The 20586-nt window shown below is 36.9% G+C and overlaps 2 protein-coding genes across 5 annotated transcripts; one reads left to right on the forward strand and one right to left on the reverse strand.

The window, feature by feature from the left end:
- Positions 1-445: 445 nt before the first annotated feature.
- Positions 446-16966, reverse strand: LOC122403972 (AP2-associated protein kinase 1-like). 4 transcript variants are annotated; one of them, XM_043407812.1, is made up of 14 exons: positions 16214-16966; positions 15624-15739; positions 15364-15497; positions 15177-15288; positions 14882-15085; positions 14694-14797; positions 14458-14590; positions 13716-14304; positions 13288-13633; positions 13078-13207; positions 12197-12446; positions 11992-12039; positions 3438-5762; positions 446-3191 (listed from the first exon to the last, which is right to left on the reverse strand). In XM_043407812.1, exons 1-13 carry the CDS (start codon positions 16326-16328, stop codon positions 3556-3558), a joined length of 4488 nt encoding a protein of 1495 aa, XP_043263747.1. In that variant the 5' UTR covers positions 16329-16966; the 3' UTR covers positions 446-3191; positions 3438-3555. The 4 variants fall into 4 exon arrangements, with proteins under 4 accessions (XP_043263747.1, XP_043263746.1, XP_043263745.1 ...); XM_043407811.1 differs by having other exon boundaries at positions 3510-5762; positions 13069-13207; XM_043407810.1 differs by having other exon boundaries at positions 13069-13207.
- A 348-nt stretch (positions 16967-17314) lies between these two features.
- Positions 17315-20435, forward strand: LOC122403974 (the record flags this gene model as incomplete). The annotated part of the gene is made up of 1 exon (XM_043407815.1): positions 17315-20435. A coding segment is annotated over one exon (2754 nt), but the record flags the coding sequence as incomplete, so codon positions are not given.
- Positions 20436-20586: the final 151 nt, after the last annotated feature.

Raw genomic sequence — 20586 nt, forward strand, 5'->3', positions numbered from 1 at the left:
TAACACATAATAATATATACATAAACATAATAACGAGCAAGCAATGCGGAATGTGTAATGTTATTATACTATCGGCAATACGTGTATCACTGAACATTGTCGAAGAGAATGCCCTGGATGGAATTCAGATTCATCGATTGGAATTGTTTAAAAAAATTATTTCGCTATCGACTGGATTTCGAATCGTGTAAACTAACGACTAAAAAGATGGATTTCTCTCGCATCGTGAACATCATTCACGGGCATTCTTTATAGCTGCTTGCAGTATGTACCTTTTTTACGACGTATAAATAAACCCTCCCGAAGCACCAATCTTTTACCCTACCAATACTGCACAAACATACTCCCAGAACGAATACGCGATGTTCCAACGAATCTGATCAAGTTCGATCCAACTACCTACTTTACAAGCACATTCTTTTCATGGTTTCATGGCTTCCCTTTCAATAAAGTTTATAAGATCGAAGCTTATCGTTCGTGCGCTTAACTTGAATAGCTACGTATAGGAACTGAAATTCCAACATAAACTTTACCTTAGTAACTCTTACGCTTAATACAATTGACTTCGTTTCTATGCAAACATCCCATTGTTTCTATTCTACACAACAGCAGAGAGTACAAACTTTAAACGCTACTTAACAAAGAAAGAAAGGCACCTAATCGTGTATGTATTACATTACCTAGTATCTACATTTCCATTAGATAAATACGCATTTACCAGCGTACATGCATGAATTTGTACGCGTACGCGAATACATGGGAATATACCGATTATTACACAAATACTTTTCTCGTATTGTCTAAAGTGTTCTGATCTGTCTCTCTTTATCGATAAACTATACAAGGTGATTTTAGGAACTGGGAAGAAGACTTTTGTCAGAGTGGCTTAACCGGATCCACTATACTATTTCTGCGAGATTAGAGTATCGTTTCTCAGATTATAGAGTGAACAGTGGTGGGTGAACTCTGACAACCCGACAAGTAATATTGCCTTTACCCTTTTTGCTCTCGATAAGAAATTAGAAGAGCAGAAGGGAGGGAGGCGAGCGATCCTCGTTAAACCATTCTACGGTTTTCTGTATCAACTTTTACCCCTTCTGCTTATAGAAAGCAACTATGTATAGTCCAGTTTTTAAAAACATCGTGTACTTTCACTCTCGATGTATCTTTTTAATCTGTTAAACACGCATCACGAATAAACGTAAGTTATTTGAAATTTTGAAATTCGGTAATCATGGATTACGCGTAGGCACATCTGCAAACTTGAACTGGTCGCGTGTGTACGGTAGTAGTAACTACCCTTTAAATACGAATCCTACGTACATACGTATTATAATATTCGTTTCGTAGACACGTACGATTGTCAGGGATATCGACGTTTAGTGGTTCTTTCCAGCGAACGAGCGATTGGTAAATAAGTTGAAAAAAGATTTCTCGTGTCGCGAATCGTGTACAACTTGTTTCTATAGTAGAATAAAGTTAAACATTTCAAGAGTTTCTTCGATGGTACGTATTAATTGCGCCGCGTCGTTTCGATGTTTCAAAAGACGTAGATACGATCAGTCACAAAATTACTGGCACAAACAGCAATTTACTAGAAATATGCAAAATAAAAAGGCGATAAAACAACAGTGGTTCTATGAAAAAGTAATGATTTAAATCTAGTTTAGATTTAGAAAATCTAAATTAAAATTAAATTTTGTAATTTATGTGTTGGAAAATTAAAACATGCACGGGATTATCGCCATAGTGTTTAGGTGTGTGGCGGGGCGGCGTTCCTTCGGAGTCTAGTGACGTCGAGAGAATCTCACCCGGATCAACAACATTCTATAATTTTATTTATTTCTTACCAAACAAACATTTACATCCTTTTATTGTCTTTTTATTCTGCATGCGCAAATAATTTTGTGGTCTGCGGTACCTTGTAACCGTGTCGGAATTATTATAGTCGCAGAATACATATTTCTGTTTCGTAAGAATGGTTCCTTGGAAAAGTTTGGGCATGAGCAATACGAGTATACACACACGATATGGAAAATTCGATCGTGTACGTCTCTTGTTAGCTATTAATTTACTTTCTTAGAAATACTGTCTCATTTGTAAGAACTGCTAGATCGTAGTAGTAGTAATCTAGAAATTTCAAAGTACAAACGTAGCGTAGAAAATGCCTGGTTGCAAAAATAGATGCTCGAGCTGTCTTTATATGCGCTCTTTCTCTACTATTTTCCTTTCGTATTTTTCAACTTGGATTCGTTCGCTGAAAAAACATTCTGACAAAACCGACATTCGATTTAGTTTATTATTCGAATTGTCGAATTTCTACGCGCTAGTTGCACGAATCGGTATCTCCTGACCGACGCGAGTTACATTTTTTACAAGTTTCATTTGTAATTTCTTTAACCAGACAGATTCTGGCAGTTTCTGGTACAAATACATACTTTTGTTCCGTATAAACTTACATGCGAGTATGCGCAAACACTAAATGTTTTAAATAAAGGAATGAAAGAAACAAGCGACAATGGTCGCAGGACTTTTACGAGGAAACGAATAAATTTCTTCGATTATACGTATTATGTTTCACGAGTAAACTATTATTATTGGACAAAAATCGCGTATCAATTTTCTATGTATTTGTATAAGATATTAAATGGACGTCGTGCATGCAACGCATGCCATCGCTCAACTTTATGTACTGTGCACGAAAGAGAAACAAGTGTTACGGGACGACACAGAGGCAAGGGGGATTTTCTGCGTTCGGTCGCTAATATGAAACTAAAAATACATTGTATGTATGTATACATACTATGTATATGAAACTTTTCCCAGTAGGCATTCCTATTTTTATTATAATCGATGAAACCCACCCGCATTCCTTCCGTATCACTTGTGCACTTGTTCGTGCACAGTACCTACATTATCGTAAATTCTAGCCTTCGTCGATACCAATATGGTTAGGTCTGTGTTAATATACATATGTATACTATCTGACTAATCGATCCACAAACTCTTTCCTCGATAACCGAACTAGTGTTACCCAAATAACTTTTCCGCCTTAAATTTCATCTTGTGATAAAAATTTCAGATTATTCGCTGGTCTTCTTGGTGAAAATTCATCCAAACGCGAGAGCTTGGTCCTAGGCAATACTGTATTTTAATGTTTGCTTCTTCCGTCTCTGGTTTTTGTCACGGTCCTAATGGCAAAAAAAATATTTTACTTACTCTTCCGAATACTTGAGAAAAATCTAATTTACAATACTTCGGAGAGAACATCTTGGTTCGAAATACAAAACTCGCTTCTCTTCGTAACCTTGCCCGGTCAGTTAACGAGGAAACACTGTGTACAGTGTATGTATACTTTACTCGAATATTAATTTTCAAACGATTCGATTGTTTTTATTAGTTGGTAGACCGGTGACGAGCTAAAACTATCGACGTACTTTGGACATTTCTGTAGAGGGAATCTGAGGGAGTCTGCCGTAAAGCGTGAAATCATGTAAATTTCTTCATACCCGTATAGGTATTCTTGGTGAAGTTTCTCTTTGTACCGTCTTCGTCTCAAATGAATGGATTGCTTCTTCTCTTGAGCGATCCGAAACGTTTCTCGGGTTCCCTGACCACTTCGAACGGTGCGATTCTCTGTGGCGTTGTGATTTGTTTCTCCTCGTTTTCGTCGCTCGGGAAATCCTCGAAACTCATGTTGCTGAAGCCAGCCGCAGCAATGATGGAGCACTTCTTTGTCTTGGGTGACTTTTTCAGACAGACCGACTTGCCCTTGTGAGGCAACAGGCTCGACGGTAAAACGTTGACAACGTCACCGTGGTTTTCATCGATCAGATGATACTTGGACCTTTCCGATTTAAATTTCTCTTTCTTGTGTTGTCTCGGTGTATCGTCTCCGACGAGCGGTTCCGGCGACATCGGCGAGACAATGTCGGGTGTAATGTCCGGTTTCGATACGCTGTTGATAGTCTGTACGGTAATACGAGCAGTGTGTTGCACCGTTTGGATCGAGTATGTGGTGTCCTGCGCGATGGACGTCGATCGAGCGGTGTTGGACGACTTGTCTGACAATATTGCGTTCAGAGTCTCGTCGACGAAACTTGGCATCGGCATCGGCATCGGCATCGGCATCGGCATCGGCATCGGCATCGGCAACGGTGGCTGGGAGTACGGTCTTTGGGCAGAACCGGATCTCTGCTGTTCGTTGGTTCGCAATGGTGCGAATTCATCGAAGGGAATGGAACCGAAAATATCCTTGGAGGCCTTCAAGCCGGCGAAACGATCGCAGTCGTCCGCTGCTACTACGTTACTGAAATTTGAATTCGCGGCCGGGACCGATTGCGTCAAATGACGAACGCTGTTCGTATACAGCGGTCCAGATTCCTCCTCCGTAACATAATTCGAAACGATGCGATTGGCGAAAGGATTCGCAAAACCGCTTGGACTGAACGGCGACGAGCCGAACAAATCCTTTACGTTGGTCTCTTCGTCCAGTTGTTCGCGTTTCTCCCCGTCTTTTCGTTCGTTCGTCTCGTTTATCTTCTTTCCAGCGGCGGTTAGCTCGATACTCGAGGAGATTGCTCGAAACGGAAGTGGTTGTTGTTGTTGTTGTTGTTGTTGTTGTTGTTGTTGTTGTTGTTGTTGCTGCTGCTGCTGCTGCGTTTCTATCGATGAAAAGCTCGCGTCCTCGTAACTCTCGTTGCTCCCGACTCGCGGCAAATCGTACTTTGCTACAGTTTTTCCATCCGTATCCGCGTCGGACGTAGAACCGAAAATTGGGATAGGCGGTTGCAACGGAGTGTTCGGCTCGACTTGCTCGTTGTTGTTCTTCTTCTTCGTGTCCTTATCCAGATCGTCGACGCTTCTTCTCCAACTGCCGAATCGTGGGAACGGTGCCAACGCAAAAACATCTTTCTCGAGTTTCTTTAACCGATTAGTTGACAGATCGTCTTCGTCCGACGTCTCCGAGCTGCCGGCGTCCTCGATCTGCACAGGCTTCGTACAATACTGCTGCTGGCTGGCAAACGGATTGCCGTACAATCCTGTCGGTCTTGATTCAGGATCCAGTTCGTCGTCCAATAGCAAAGGCTTCTCTCCGTACTCGTGGCCAACGACCGGATCCACCTCGACGCGCGACAATGGTTGCGTTCGATAATGCCTCTTGGATCTTCTGTAATCCTCCTCACCGTGAACAGTGACATTCTCTAAAACATTTTCATCCATTCTCACGCAATTCTTGCGAGCTTCGTCCTCGTTCTCGTCCTCGTTCTCGTCCTCGTTCTCGTCCTCGTCCTCGTCGGTACATTCGTCCTCCTCGTCGTCTTCCTGTTCTTGGTTGCTATCGACCGTATAGCCGTTCGCGCGAACATTACCACCGTTATCATTACATTCCTCGTCGTCGTTGATTCTCAAATCGCTGGCTGAGCCTATCGAGTCGTTGGATTCGTCGTCGTTATCCGCCGGAGTAGTTTTTATAGCACCCTGCGTAACTTTCCTCTTCCTGCGAAGCCCGCTCTTACCCCGTCTTCTCTGTTGCTTGATTCGTTCCCGAGTTACGTCTTTGTCGCTGTCACTGGATGCATCGCCGGCGTTGAAAGGCAATTTTTCATATTTCGATCGGTTCTCCATGGGAGCGCGAACAAATGGCGGAGATACGGGACTGTTTTCCGTCGAGAGAGTCGTTTTCTCGTCCAACTCGATGCGCTCGATCCCTGGTTTCCATTGCTTCAAAGGTATTCTTGGTCTACCGTTCGTTGGTTTGCCTGAAACACACATAACGTGATTGAAAAAAAAAAAATTAACGTCTATATTGCTTGGTACACGGACAATCGACAGAATGATAATAGCGGTCGACACAATCGTAATTAAAAAAATATTTATTCCATCTGATCTTGAATCCTCTTTGGTGAATAAGCATTAATGTAAAAAGTATAGTATATCGTTGTTTTATATATGGTACACGATCTGGTGTATCTTTCTACTCCGAAAGTGAAAGAATTTTGATTTCTTCTTGCACTGTAATAGACTATCATGTTCTTCGAATTAGCATTTATTTACTGGAGAAACCAAGGCCAGTGTTAAAATGTTTCATAAATATTATACTAACATGATATATCATTCCGTTCGTACAACAACCCGCAACAACGTGTTGTAATTTCGTTTAAATAGAAAGTTCAAATTACTGTTTGTGAATGAAAAAGCCAACGTGAATAAGAAATTAGCGTAAACGTGTTATTATTTATAATGAACATTTTCATTTTTAGGCTACATTAATGCAATTTAACGTTTAATACATTTGTTGTATAAGTTTCTTTATACATATTTTACTTGCCTGGTAATCGTCGCATTTAAAGACATTGAAACTCACCGTACTTACCTAGGAGAAACGCGACGGTATACCTTAAAGCAATAGTTACCTAACTCGAGAACCGTGCATCTTGAGCGATCGAGTGGCACAATTTCGTCAAGTAAAAAAATTTATTTCGACCCGTTCATTGTATCTACCGGTAACGAACTCTACGTTTCAGCGTAATAATGTATCTAAAGAGACGATCTCACGCAGCATGTCGTTGAACCTTTTGCAAAAAAAAAAAAAAGAATCCATAAAAATCCGAATTACAAAATTTCATTCTTCTTTTTAATTTTAAACGATTCCGAGAACAAAATCTAGTAGATATTTAATTCAAGTATATGTCTGTAGTTTTTAGTTAATAGATAAATATTTGATACAATTCCATATACGGCTTCAAAGAAAATTTTTGCTAAAACCATATTTTCCAGTTCGTCACTCTATCGTAACCCCTCGATACTATGGTAAAGTTATGCGCTCGTACGGTTTTAAAGCAATTTAACTATACAATAAATTAGGATAAACAGGAGATTAGGTCTGATTAGGTCTGCTACAGACGGTGCATTACGCTGTTAGAATTGTGCGTGTTCAGAGTTCTATCACTTTGCGACTATCGTGCTAGAGGCTCGCATTACAAAACAAATTATTAACCGATTTTCTCCCATCTTCTTCCCCACCCAGTTTGATTTGCTCCGAGACAATGTTAGTACCACCACCAATTATCACACCATCACCGTAAGGTCTGGAACAGTCCTAATCAGATTCAGGGGTTCAAGGATGATATGCAAGAAAACGCAGTAATGTCGTAGTAAAACGATTCAATGTATAATTTGGTTTTGCACGCGTGGTACAAAAGAAACGACAGTACGATTTATTATTTCCTAATCAAACATCGAATCGTTTGACGGACGAAAGGATTGCTGCGTTTTGTACCATTTCGTAGAAAAAGAATACTCCATATGCCATATGCTAACGTACACGTTTATTGCTGTAACATTATTATCTTAATACAGCGAGAAAGGTCATGTTCAAGATTGTCGGCCTCCTATTAGTGCTTTACGATTCGTACAGACCGTTCGTACAGACCGTTCGTTCGATATTCGTTCGATATTCGCGATTAGAAATGCACGCCGTGGTTCGTTGTACGTTGCATCGTGCTTAAAAGAAAATTACCGTGACAATTACGAATCGATTCGTCATCGTGACATCTTTAAAGTGACGCCCGACAAGTACAAGTCTTTACAAGGTAGTAGAACAGCACAATGGGAGGCAAACGACACGGGACATGAATTATTGAAAGCCCCTTTTCTTCAACAGACGACAAACAGAACGTTTGAGAAACGAACGAACAAAATCAATCGCGCCTCCTAAACTCATTAGGTTGTTCCAGACAGTGAGGAATAAATATGAAATTTTCCACGTAAACGTCCACGCCGTGAAAATAAAACGTGCTAAAAAAAAAATATATATATTTCCATCCTTATCAAAGATCCCACAACTCTAACGAGAACCAAACTGCACGCTTTACGCGTAATATACATATGTATATTAGGGTGGCCCAGAAAATATTACACAATTTAGTTAAAACTGTTAAGAATGATTTCGTACAACTGTACAGAATAAAATTCTCGATTTGCTTCGCATATACTGATAAGTTAAGCTAGTTAAGAGAATGAAGCGGGACGCTGCGTGTTATAGCACAGTTACTAAATATCGACAGTCAGAGATACAAGAAAAAGTACAAGTATGATAGAAATGTATGCGTGCGCGCGCGTGTGATGTTTGCACAGGCCACAAAAAGGAAGAAATAAAGAGAGAACCGGACATAGTTACAATGACAGGCAAAAGAAAAGAACAGGAACACCATTACAGAAAATAAAAATAGAACGAAAAATACATAAGACAGCTGAGGAGCAGAAAGCGCAAAAGTGTGCTCGAGCGCGTATGTGAATACCGTCGATACAATATTACTACAAGTATGTACGTATAATACACGCACGCAACAATCTTACTTTGCGGGATTATATTTAATCTATACAAACAAACATTGAATGCATGTTCGCAACGCGAAGCAAACATACGTGATTCCATACGTAAATAGTTGTATCCAACATTTTACTTATTTATATACATATTTTTTGCGTAATCTGTTCATTGCCCAAATTCAAATACAAGTGACAAATTAATCACGTGCCACGTAAAAAGTACGGCGTATCTCGTCCAAAAGCGAGTTCGATTTCGTAACTATTTCTTCAAATCTTTATCTATCCGTAATGTGGATATTTTATTTCAAAATTTAATAGCACGTAACAATCCATTGGGCTAGGTTCTAGAACAACAAACTGGCGAATTGTTCGTCGATACATGGGCCGGAAAAAAAAAGAAAAAAAGAGAGAGAAAAAAAGAAAGAAAGAAAGAAAATACCAAGGGTTTAGAGTTACTCCCTTTCGTTCGGCTACGCTTAATTTACAAACTGTGGCACAAACTGTCATAAATGTCTCGTTCGTTATCTGATTTTGCCAAAACGTCATCTCCCAAGTGAAAAGCTCGTATCCTCTGGTTTATACATATGTATGCAGGCATACACGCAACATGTAATAAACATACGATGCATTGTTTAAGTAAAATGAGGCCTCGATAATAGGGTGATGGCACACGATACACGCAAGGCATTGATTTACTCAAACAACAGGACACTGAATCGCGTATGTACAATGTACTACACGACAGTCTTGGCACGTTTTACACGTATCTATGTATGTAGTCGCGTATCACGGGGTGAATCACCCAACGTTAGGTCCATCGTCGTCGTTGTTTCCGACGATACCAGTAAGTGCTCGAGAAAGAAAACATTTGATTCCAAAGTTTCGAGACAAATCTAACAATTTCCAACATCTCGAAATGTTACCGAATTAACAAAAAAACATTGCACTACAGACGGTATCGAGTATTTGTTTATTACGCGGATCGTATCCCCCCAACCGACGATCTCCCATTTTTATGAAATTTCACGCATAAACAGAATGTTGAAAAATATGTTGGACAAGTGACGACTACCTGTGAATGAAATTTCTTCATAACTAATGAACATGAATGTTAAATACCAAGTCCACCAAAAAATGAACTTTTCTATATACATACAAGTTTTCTTTCTACCTCTATTAAAATATCGAAAATTATAAATTCGAGAAGAGATGATTTATCTCATACTATTTCCTCCTTCGAACGAAACATTTCTTTCCTTGGATACTTGCTCGTATCACCAACAAACAACGAAAATATTCGATTCTAACTTCAAGAGACTTACTCTTATATGGTTCTTTCGTAGAAAGAAAAAAACAAACATATAAAAATAGTTACCTACCATTTACCATTCGGTAAAGCATAAAATATTTTAATATACCGTATATGTGCTTCGTTTCAAATTAACTTTCGAGTAAAGTACGACTCATCCATCGTTCGTAATTGAGTGTGACTATAACTACCGAGAGCCAAGTTATTAATGCGTTACAGACATGCACGGGTTCACATTTCCAAGATCTGTTACCCGACAGTGACAGTTATTCGAACGGGGTAGCGTATTTCTTGTACAACTGAACTCGAACATTACTTGACGAAGAAAGAGAATGGTCGTAACATGAGCATAACAGGTACATTACTACTGTACAGTGTAACGCATCATTTTTCAAACAATTTACCACCAACAAAAACTGTTTCTAATTTAGAGTACTTCGACATCGACGATACTATTCACAGACACAGTTTACTAAACTTTCCTTGACTCGCGAGATCCTTGACATCGTCCTAGAAATGTACACGCACAAGAAACGCCACTCGATACACTCGAAACGTACCATTTAACAAAAATACGTATAATATAATAAGTACGCCCGATACTTGACAACAGTAGCAACGATCGGATTCATCTCTCACAAACTATCCTCTTTAACTTATCCTCATAGTTTTTATACATTTTCCACAACTATTACGAGTCTCTCTTTTCCATTTCTCTTTATGCAACAGCCCTAGCGTGAATTTACCCTACCCCCCTCCCGAACCCTATTTGTGCCAACGTATGCAATTAATGTACGCTCGTACGAACTTACTTTTGTATCTTTGGTTACTTAAATCGTTAAAAAAGAAGACAACATTTTATGAAAGACTCTCGCACGCATTAGAACGCAGGCTTGATTAATTTTTAAATTGAGCTTAACGATCGTTAAAGTTATCATAAGTCGGTAATATTAAAAACTATCAGTAACTTGATTACACCGAAACGTGTAACTCTTTCAACCGAGACTTCGAAACCTGTTCCGTGACATTTAAGGAGAAAGTCTGGTGCTTTATTTAGGTCGAAAATTGCGATTTATTTTTTATAAGAAAAGAATGTAATATTTTTTCTCTTTTCGAGAACAAAGTTTTAGTTATTGTTTGTATTCGTTTAATGCGCGATAGAAAAAGAATTAACTAATTAACTAAACTAATTTCTCCACCACCACGATCTCAACATTTCAAAAATTAACAAACCTTAATTTGAATGGAAATATTCAATTTCCCGGTCTATTTCGTTTTTTTCGTAAGATAAAAAAAAATTAATTTTCACATTTTGCCGCGATGATTAATTTAATAAACAAAGTCTTTTCCTATACTATATTCAAATATCAGTTCGATCGGCTAAATACTTTTTAAGATGTCGTACACATTTTTTATCTGAAATTACACCAGACTGTCCCATTAAAAAAACCTTGCTCGACGAATGCGTATCGTTCAACGCGTATTATTTTCATATACCGCCGCGATATTCTATGTATCGTAACAAGTTTTCATGCCGCAGCAAATGAGAAGCTGATGGAATCTAGTTAGGTTGCTATATGTTAAACAACGAAGCCCGCTACTAATTTTCTTCGCGCATCGGTCGATCAGAAACCACGACAGCGAAACACATTGTACTTCGAAATAACGACGATTAACCAGACCAGAGATACTTTTCGTTTATCCTTCATTTCATGTCTCGTCTACGTCACAGGTAACTCGACTATTTCTCGAATTAAGTGTAGTGTAGGTATACGAACGATTATGCACAATTGCATTAATACGACCGACGTCTGCTGACTACACCGGATAAATTATATTACGTTTTCTTTTCTTTTCTTTTCTTTTTCTTTTTTTGCCTTCAATCTTTAAGCGAAGATTAGAAGACGAAATAAGCCTGTATACATATTGCATTTTAAAAATGTGAGTTTACGAATAGTAAAAAACTTATTACAAGAGAGAAATGTACGAAGAAACGTGATACTTGATGTTTTTTCGCTTTCGGTAACCCCGGTATCGGTATCGGTATCGACACAATGCGTTACAAATCAAATACTCGTGTATCACACTCGACAACACGCTCTTGATTGAAAATAGTCTCATTGTCTTGAACAAAAATGTACATTAAGAAGAGAAAGTAAGTGTTTAAACTAAACACGATGTTATATAGCCCTGAGTATTATTTAATTATGGTTCAACGAAAAATCAATACGATAAAATATCACTTACGCGTATACTTATATGGTTACTCTTTAAACTGTATACAGACTCATTGAGGAAAAGGCGAAAATGGAATAGGACAGTATACGAAGAAGGAGTCTATGCATTACCTCCAGCAAGTGCCGCAGCCTTTGACCCAATTTTGTTCTTCTTTCCTCCTAGAAGCAAGTCGAGATGTTAGTAATAACTTACACGAACGCCACCAAATATTCTCTTATAAATGTACGTAACGTAAATTAATATACTCTATAGCTCTAGAATGTTAACAGATTATTAGCTTTCATTCTTAAATGAATTCAATTTGACGAGACTCACTTGGCAAACTGAAAGGCGCGGATTCGAATGGATCTTCTTGTAAATCTGTACACGTCATAACAAGACTTTCACGGCTTTTTACACCGCTAATACTTGTATTACTTCCTCTTCTAATTTTATCAAACTCCGCGCCAAAAATATGATCTTCTGTTAATTGATTAAAAGGTTCAACATCTTCGAACGGATTCCAAGCTGCTACGTCTGCACTTAAAGATCTTCCTTCCGTAGCTATCACGCTCGAAAGTTCACCCTAATCGAAAGTTCTTCGTTTTATAAATCATTTGTACAGTTCTATTATATGCACGTGTGCCCACGTAGATACAAACTCGTGTTATTTCAAACATTTTACAATAGACTGTATATGTATAAATATTTGTGTAATTAGAAATCTTCTTCAAATATAACAATATTAACACTGTTTTCAATTTGGAAACAAAATTAAAAAAAGAGAGATTCAACTGACTTAATTGTTAATTACATAATAACTGTGCAGTGCAAGAAACAGAAACAACAACAACAACAACAACAACAACAACAACAACAACAGCAACAAGAAATCAATATTGATTTAAATGTACAAAAGAGATAAAAACGATCAAATGAAAATCATAAAATCCGTCAACACGTTAACTACCATCATTCGGTTGAAAAACAGTCGTCTGTTAAAGAACAAAAGTAATGTTGGAAAAATTTGCTCCTTAACCCCATAAAATGAGAAATAACCAGAATAAAGATGGTCAAATTTGAAAAACAACCACAACTCAACAACACAACCACCACAACACACAAACAAAAAATAATAAAGCGTAACGATAATGATAAAATTAACAGAAAGGGAAATTAAAATAAATTTGTGCGCTTTATGTACTTACAATACGTACATGCGAGGCACTAGTTCCCAAACAAGGCCTTATGTCGGTTAAAACTTCTGGAGATGTACCATCTTCTGAACGTGATTTCACCGAAGCCTCGTACGGAGCAAGAAATTGTGTGGTTTCATTTGCAAATGCTCTATATAAAGAAAAGAATAGACTCGCGTGTACACAGTTTGTATAAGAAAATTTCATCTTGTAAAAAAAGATATAACATACTTGTTGAAAGCACTTGTATCGCTAACGTTTCTTCTGTGACGTGCAGAGGACAGTGTCGGACTATCGGGTGGAGAGGCACTCGAACTTATATTTTGACTCAAGCTCTCCGTTTTATTTACTGGCTTCGGTAAAGTGGGGGGTGTTATAGGAGTTACCTTATTAGATCCACTTGGAATACTCAGTTTCGATGCTAATGAAGTAACGGGTGTGAACTTCGAAGGCGGGCAACTGGCAGAAATATTGGACGCTTTAGAAAGGGTTTTAGAGGGTTTGGGAGCTACGGGAGGTGGTATTTTTGCGGGTGGCGGCATGGTTCGAGTATCGTCTTTGAACGGATCTGGATATCCTGTAAGCATAAATAATAATGTCTGAATCTAATTCGATTGAATTTCACGAAATTTAATAATGCCTTCCACGAGGTTCCTTACCCGATGGTGGGAATAGCGCTTCTAAATTTTCTTCGTTCACGTTCGTTGTCGACTTTGAATCGAAGTAATATGCACTTCTCTCCAAAACAGTCACCGGGGATTGTCTGGTCATAGGACTTTGCGATTGTTGACCCTGTGCCTGTGAGAAGGGAACATTTTGACCGGGAGGACAAACTTGCGACGAAGTTTGATTAAAGGGTGACTGCGTTGACATTTGATGAGACGTTTGCGCGTTCACTGGTACCGACTGAACGGTTGATTGCGTGCTTTGCCCCAAGTAAGACTGAGGCGCATTCAACGAAGTAATTTGTTGGCCAATCGGAACGTAGGAAGCTGGAATTCCGACAGAATTTTGCGGTTGCACCTGATTCCCTTGACCAGATATTTGGCTCACGATTTGCCCGCTTAAACTTATAGGTCCCGTGCTCACAACAGCCTGCCCTTTTGGTCGTTGCCTTGGTGTGACCGAAGTACCCTCAACTGTACTTATAGGTGACGGTTTTGGTGTTTTTACTAACGACGATCTCTTTACAGTCTCAGATTCCATAAGGGGAACGGGTAATGATTCCAAAACAGGAGTTGGAACTTTCTAAAAGGATAAGGAAAAATGTGTATGCTTTCACTGACTAGGGACGTTCACAAATTCAAAGATTGATAAAATTTTTTAAACAACACATGCAAATTGAGCAATTTATCCATAACAGAAAACCATTATGTCTACACAAAAACATTATTTACGTACATGTAAGTTTTGTATGGGGCATTCCTTGCCCTGGATTTGAAAAGCAATCACAGAAACTTGGTAAATGTCAGGGCGGCTATCGGGATCCAGCTCAAGCATATAACGAATCAGACAATGAAGGCTTCTACTATATCTATATAAAGTTGAGTGTAGTTCTAATAATTTTATTATGTAAGGTGTTAAAAATAAAATGTTTTAAAAGAATATACATATACGTATATATGTAAAGTACAAACCTTGAATTATCCGGTATAGTAAAATTTCCTGTCTGAATAGCAAGTGTGCTTTCTCCGAATGGTAATATGAAAAAACAAAGTTTGTAAAGTAAACATCCCAATGCCTGAAATAAAACAAAAATCTTTACTCGATCCGATTCACAGACAACTCCACTTATACATCTAATACTTATAAAAATTTATCGTACCCATATATCAGCTTTTGTCGTAATAGATTTCCCACAGTACATGTCAACCATTTCAGGTGCTCTATAGCTAAGGGTCGTGTACTTTTTAATTTCTTCTTCCACTATCGCAGCACCTTGTACACCAGGATTAAGAACTTTAGCCGTTGCTGAACCAAAGTCGCACAAAACATAATGACCAGCATCGGAATATAATATATTTTCAACCTGAAATGTATACAGATATTCATGTAAATATGTAAAAAGTATATATATTTCCATGTAAATATGTCAACAAGATTTAATACGGATGATAAACCTTTAGATCCCTATGTATTATTGGCGTTTGACAGTGATGCAATCGTGACACGGCCTCGCAAACATCGCAAAATATTTGTAAGACTTCTGATTCGCTGAAACCAGTCTGCAACCTATAAACGATAAAGCAAAATTTTTCTTAGAATTTACGCATGTTACATTATTCGTGCATTCGATACATTTATTACCTATTGTTCATCATCTGAAGAACTTGAGACTTGCAATAAGGCATTAAAAGCAATAATTCATGTACTCCTCCACCTATGTGAGTGATGCTGCTATCCACATATCCAATGATATTTTTATGACCGTTCAAGTTACTCTATAAATTAAAATAAATGTAATCGATAGAAAATGATTTGATTCAAAAACATTATATGTATATATACACGCAACATTACTTTCGTACGTGTGTTTTAATAAATGGATAAATATTTATATAACTCACTGCAATTTGTATTTCCCGCTTACATACGTTGAGGTCATGTTCGTTATTAACATACATGCGTTTAAGCGCATACCGTCCACTCGAAGATTTAACCAGGAATACAATAGCAAACCCTCCTACAATATCAGTATCGAAACATAATTGTACGATCGTGTTACGTTCAAGAATATATCTAATCTTTGTACACGATACACGACCAACAATTTCTATATTCCTCTATGGTATTTACAGCGTGTAACTAATGTCTTTCCGATAGAACCATAAATTTTCTATTACCTGTTATAATTTTACAACTTTGCTTGTAATAACATTACATTTTTTAAGTATACATATAAAAATTTATGTAATAAACGTTGGTTACATATCATACTTCAGTCATCGAACAAAAATTATGAATTCGCTACCGTTTAACCCAATCCCCGCAAATCGCGATTAAATCGTTGATCGTTGTTAATATGTATTTTCTTGTCAATAATGCATAATTAATGTTGTTTTTGCGTGGCGTACATAAAAAGCAAACGAGATAATAGAGTGTATGAACGAAATGGTAGAAGGGATGATAAGTATTCAAGGTTGAAGGCAACACGTACCTTCCGCCAAAACTTCCTCAACAGTCACAGTATAACGTCCTACCACAAAGACCTTTCCCAAATAACTGTTCGGTTCCTTCGATGTGTTTTCGATTTTTGAAAATAATTTCTTCATATTGGCACACGTCGTCGGCCCTCCCAATACCGAACCGACTTGACATAAGGCCTCTTCTACTACTTAATCTTTAGATGTACAATATGGCGAGTTTATTTTCGTGAATCAATTATACTAATCGTACTTGTACCTTCCAACTTTTAAATCACAATAATTTTCGTGATAAACTAACTCCAATGAACTTAACCAAAGGATATAGTTCTAGTCATGATAACATTTAACGTACTTTACCCAGCCGACATATTCAGGCCGTATAAATTGCGCATGCTCCGCTCTGCATGAGCTACATCGGAAACATATGTGTACAACTTCCGCTCGAACGTCAAAACTTTCTTGTTGACTTTTTTTTTCGATTGGCTTTTTATTCGATCAAAACATCTTGTTTACAAAGTTCGAACCATATTGGGCCCGTTTTGCACTCTTTCTTCAACTACGAACTATAATTAGACAAATTGTTCTTTGGTCCTTAATAACTTTTTCTTGTGCCATTTTTCGAAACATTCTACAAATTAATCAGCGTCGTCATGACCGTGTGATTCTTTGTACAAAAATGAGACAGGTGAAAGTTTCAATGCACGAGAATTTTTTTATTATAATTTTGTTATACTTGGTTTCACATTAACTAAACGTTTTGACAACCCTGCAAATCGCACAATAATGTTTTATTTATATATTTAATACATACATACATACATACATACATACATACATACATACATACATACATACGTACATATATGTATATATGAGATACATTATTTGCGTTAGCGATATAGGTTTCATCGTCCCTCCTATTTCTTCGTTTGTTAACTGCATTTCGCCTTTAAACTAACTTTCATATTTATCGATTATAGGCTCCTAAGCAAACGGACAACGATTCGATGGACATTCGTGCGCATTTGATGCTCGTGTATACTGTTTTTTTTTTTTGGTTGATTAATCGATAATAACGTATACAACTATTGGACAAAAGAAATCAATGACTTTCGTCGATCATGGACAAACTGTCAAGCGACGATGATATAGCCGAAATACTGTTATTGAAAAACCTGCCACCTAAATGTGAAAACGAAGAATATGTTAAATTTACTCCAAAAATTGAAAAATCCATACCAGAAAACAACTTTGAGGTATTTATCAAAGATTGTACATCGCAAGACAAGTCTCAACATCAAGTTAAAAATGAATTTATGGAATGTAATATCGAAGACTGTGACAGTTTGCTGAATTTCAATAAGCAGATAATCTCTTATTTGTTGGATTTGAAAAAACACATAACCTATGTTCTTCAAAAGTGTGAAAAAAAATTGAAAGTGGTAGAGTCAAATTTACAGAAACATACAATCGGAGATACAAAGATTTTGATTTGCAATGCCGGTATGCCATATTTCAAAGACAGAAATTATTTCTTTGCTCCTAACAACGACGACGAAACATTAAAAGAGAATCATAAAGAATTACAGCTTAGAAATCTTCCTAAAGTTTCACCATGGACAATAAAAGAAAGATACACCCTTTTGAAAGCGGTACAAGAAGAAACTATTGCAAAGGCGTTACACTCTCAAAAGATAGAATATATAAGGCTCAATGGGGTAAAGAAAAAAAAGAAGAAAACCAAAAAATTTCCACCTACAGATTTGGTAGAAATGATTGGTCCATTAGGAGGAAGGGAATTCGATTGGTTTAAAATATCGTCTATCCATTTTGAGGAGATACATGCACCGCTTGACTGTCGTATTATGTGGAATAGTTTTCTTCATCCCAAGATCAACAAAAACTGTTGGACAAAACCAGAAGATAATAAGTTGAAAGAAATTGTAAAGAACTATAAATATCAAAATTGGGATGGTATTGCCAAAGAATTAAACACAAATCGTACAGCGTATCAATGTTTCATTAGATACAACACAACAAAAAAATTGCCTAAAGTTAGAAACTGCATTTGGGAAAGCAAAGAGGACGAAAGACTTTTAAAGTTGGTTGACATATTTAAAATTGGTGACTTCATTCCCTGGGGTGAAGTAGCCAGTTGGATGCAAAAGAGAACTAAACAGCAAGCTTATTTCCGATGGAATTATAGTTTGGCCCCATATTTAACGAAAGGTAGATTTAGCAAATCCGAAGATAATTTGTTGAAGGATGCCGTCACTAAATATGGTACAAATTTTAGCAAAATATCAGCTGCATTGATGCCTAACAGATCAACTGTTCAACTTAATTATCGTTATCAATTATTAACTACCAACGAAGATAAAAATTGGAATGTATGGACGCTCACGGAGGATTCAAAATTGCTTGAACTCTACAAATGCTTTGGGCCAAATTGGTCTAAAATATCTGAAGCTTTTTCGTGTAAAACTAGGACTTACCTAAGACATCGACATGCAGCTTTGCAAAAATATATTAAGAGGGGTATTTCCGTTGTTGAGTTACACAAGAAAGATAAAAACGAAGGGCAGCAAAATCAGAAGGAAGAGGAATCTAAACAGAGAAGTAATAACAGGTTAAACAGAGATTGCGGAAACGATGTAGATCAAGAATTAATCGAGTATTTCTATATGAAACAAGCAACAGTAAACTCTATTCAGAAAAGGAGACATTGCTCGGTAGAAGAACTTGAGCGCAATACAAAAAAATTGTATAGCACTTTACAGCTGCTAAATGCTAAACTTAATATACCCGACGACATTAGTAATTTAAAATTAAACAATCGCGAGAAACAACTTTTATGTTCCTTGAGAGAATACACAAAGATGAAGAGTGATAAGAGACGACAATTTGAAGTTATAGATAAGTGTAGCTCGCTTATGTTTGGAACAAATTGTGATACAAAAGACGCCACTCATTACATACCACCACCTCCTTTTGACTCGCAGATCAAATTGAAAAAATTAAAGGAAACTCAGTGCATTGATTATCATCTAAATACAAATAATACTTTCTTAGTTGTAAAACCAGTAGACTTCAACACGCCAGACTTTGTAATCGCTCATATCGGCGGCAACGAGCAAGAACTACAATTTCAAAAGCTCAGTCAATTGTTTGAAGTTAATAGTTTAAAGTGTAGACAGAGTGCACATAGTATCAAAGATTTTTGCACTTTTTCAACTGGTATACCGCTACAACAAAATAATAGTAGCAATAGTTGTAATAGCAATAATAGGAATAATTTTAGTAATAATGCAGTGCAAGAAATGAAATTTATTGCTTGTTGCGAGAATCTTTCTGTTAATTCTTTTGAAAATAACAGTACTCACGATTATAGCTGTGTTAAGTTAAAGAGCGAAGATCACGAGGAATCGTGCGAACAAACGACGAAAAATATTACATTATTTAATACGTTAGAGAAGATACAAAATTGTGCATCCACTTCTAACGTAGAAACAAATATAGAACAAGATATACCCTCGATAGAAGCGACGCACGCAACGCTACTGAGTCTAAAGAATTTAATGTATTTGAAACAATTGAACGAAACGTGCAATAATATACATCAGTTTTTCACGAAATCAAAGAAATTTCAAGAATCGCTTAATTTACTAGAAACACGCCTCGAACAATTGTTTATGTACCCGATTGGCCAGTCAAAAACTGCATTACCGAAAGTTTACGTAATGGATGCATTTTCATACGATGATATTGCACCAAAAAGAAAAGCTTCTGAAATGTCCAAAATTCTAAAGCCATATAAAACAAAAAGGTTACATTCGTACGATAAAAAGAGTAAAAGTCTAAGATAATAGCGCGACAGATTCATTAATATTTCAAATAGTACTACTATATATACATGTGAAGTGTTATAATTACGGTATGAAAACAAAATTATCCCCTTTCATATAAAAAAGTACTAATTTGGATGAATCATATCTTTCAAAAAAATTTGCCAATTTTTTTAATCATTTAAAAATACGTATAGGCAAAGTTTTTAATCGATTTTATTCATCGAGTATGTGTGTGTATTGAATTTGAAGTATGTATGTATATTTATAGTGCAAATTGATAATGATATTAAGATAAATGAACAAGAATCTATGGATACAACGATCACTTGTATCCTTAAACGCGATACAAACACACTTCATTTAATTTTTTATTTCACGAGAAATAAAAAATACAAAACATTACATTGTTTTTTTTTAACGATACGATAAAGGACATTGTAAAATACATAAATCGACGAACAAATATAGAAAGAAGAGTGTATCATTGTATATAAATTCTACAATTTGTATATAAATTATAAGAATGTAAACAATTT

Source organism: Colletes gigas, unplaced genomic scaffold, assembly GCF_013123115.1.
Source record: "Colletes gigas isolate AHSC1104 unplaced genomic scaffold, ASM1312311v1 Colletes_gigas_Sc00087, whole genome shotgun sequence".
NCBI classification, from domain to species: domain Eukaryota; kingdom Metazoa; phylum Arthropoda; class Insecta; order Hymenoptera; family Colletidae; genus Colletes; species Colletes gigas.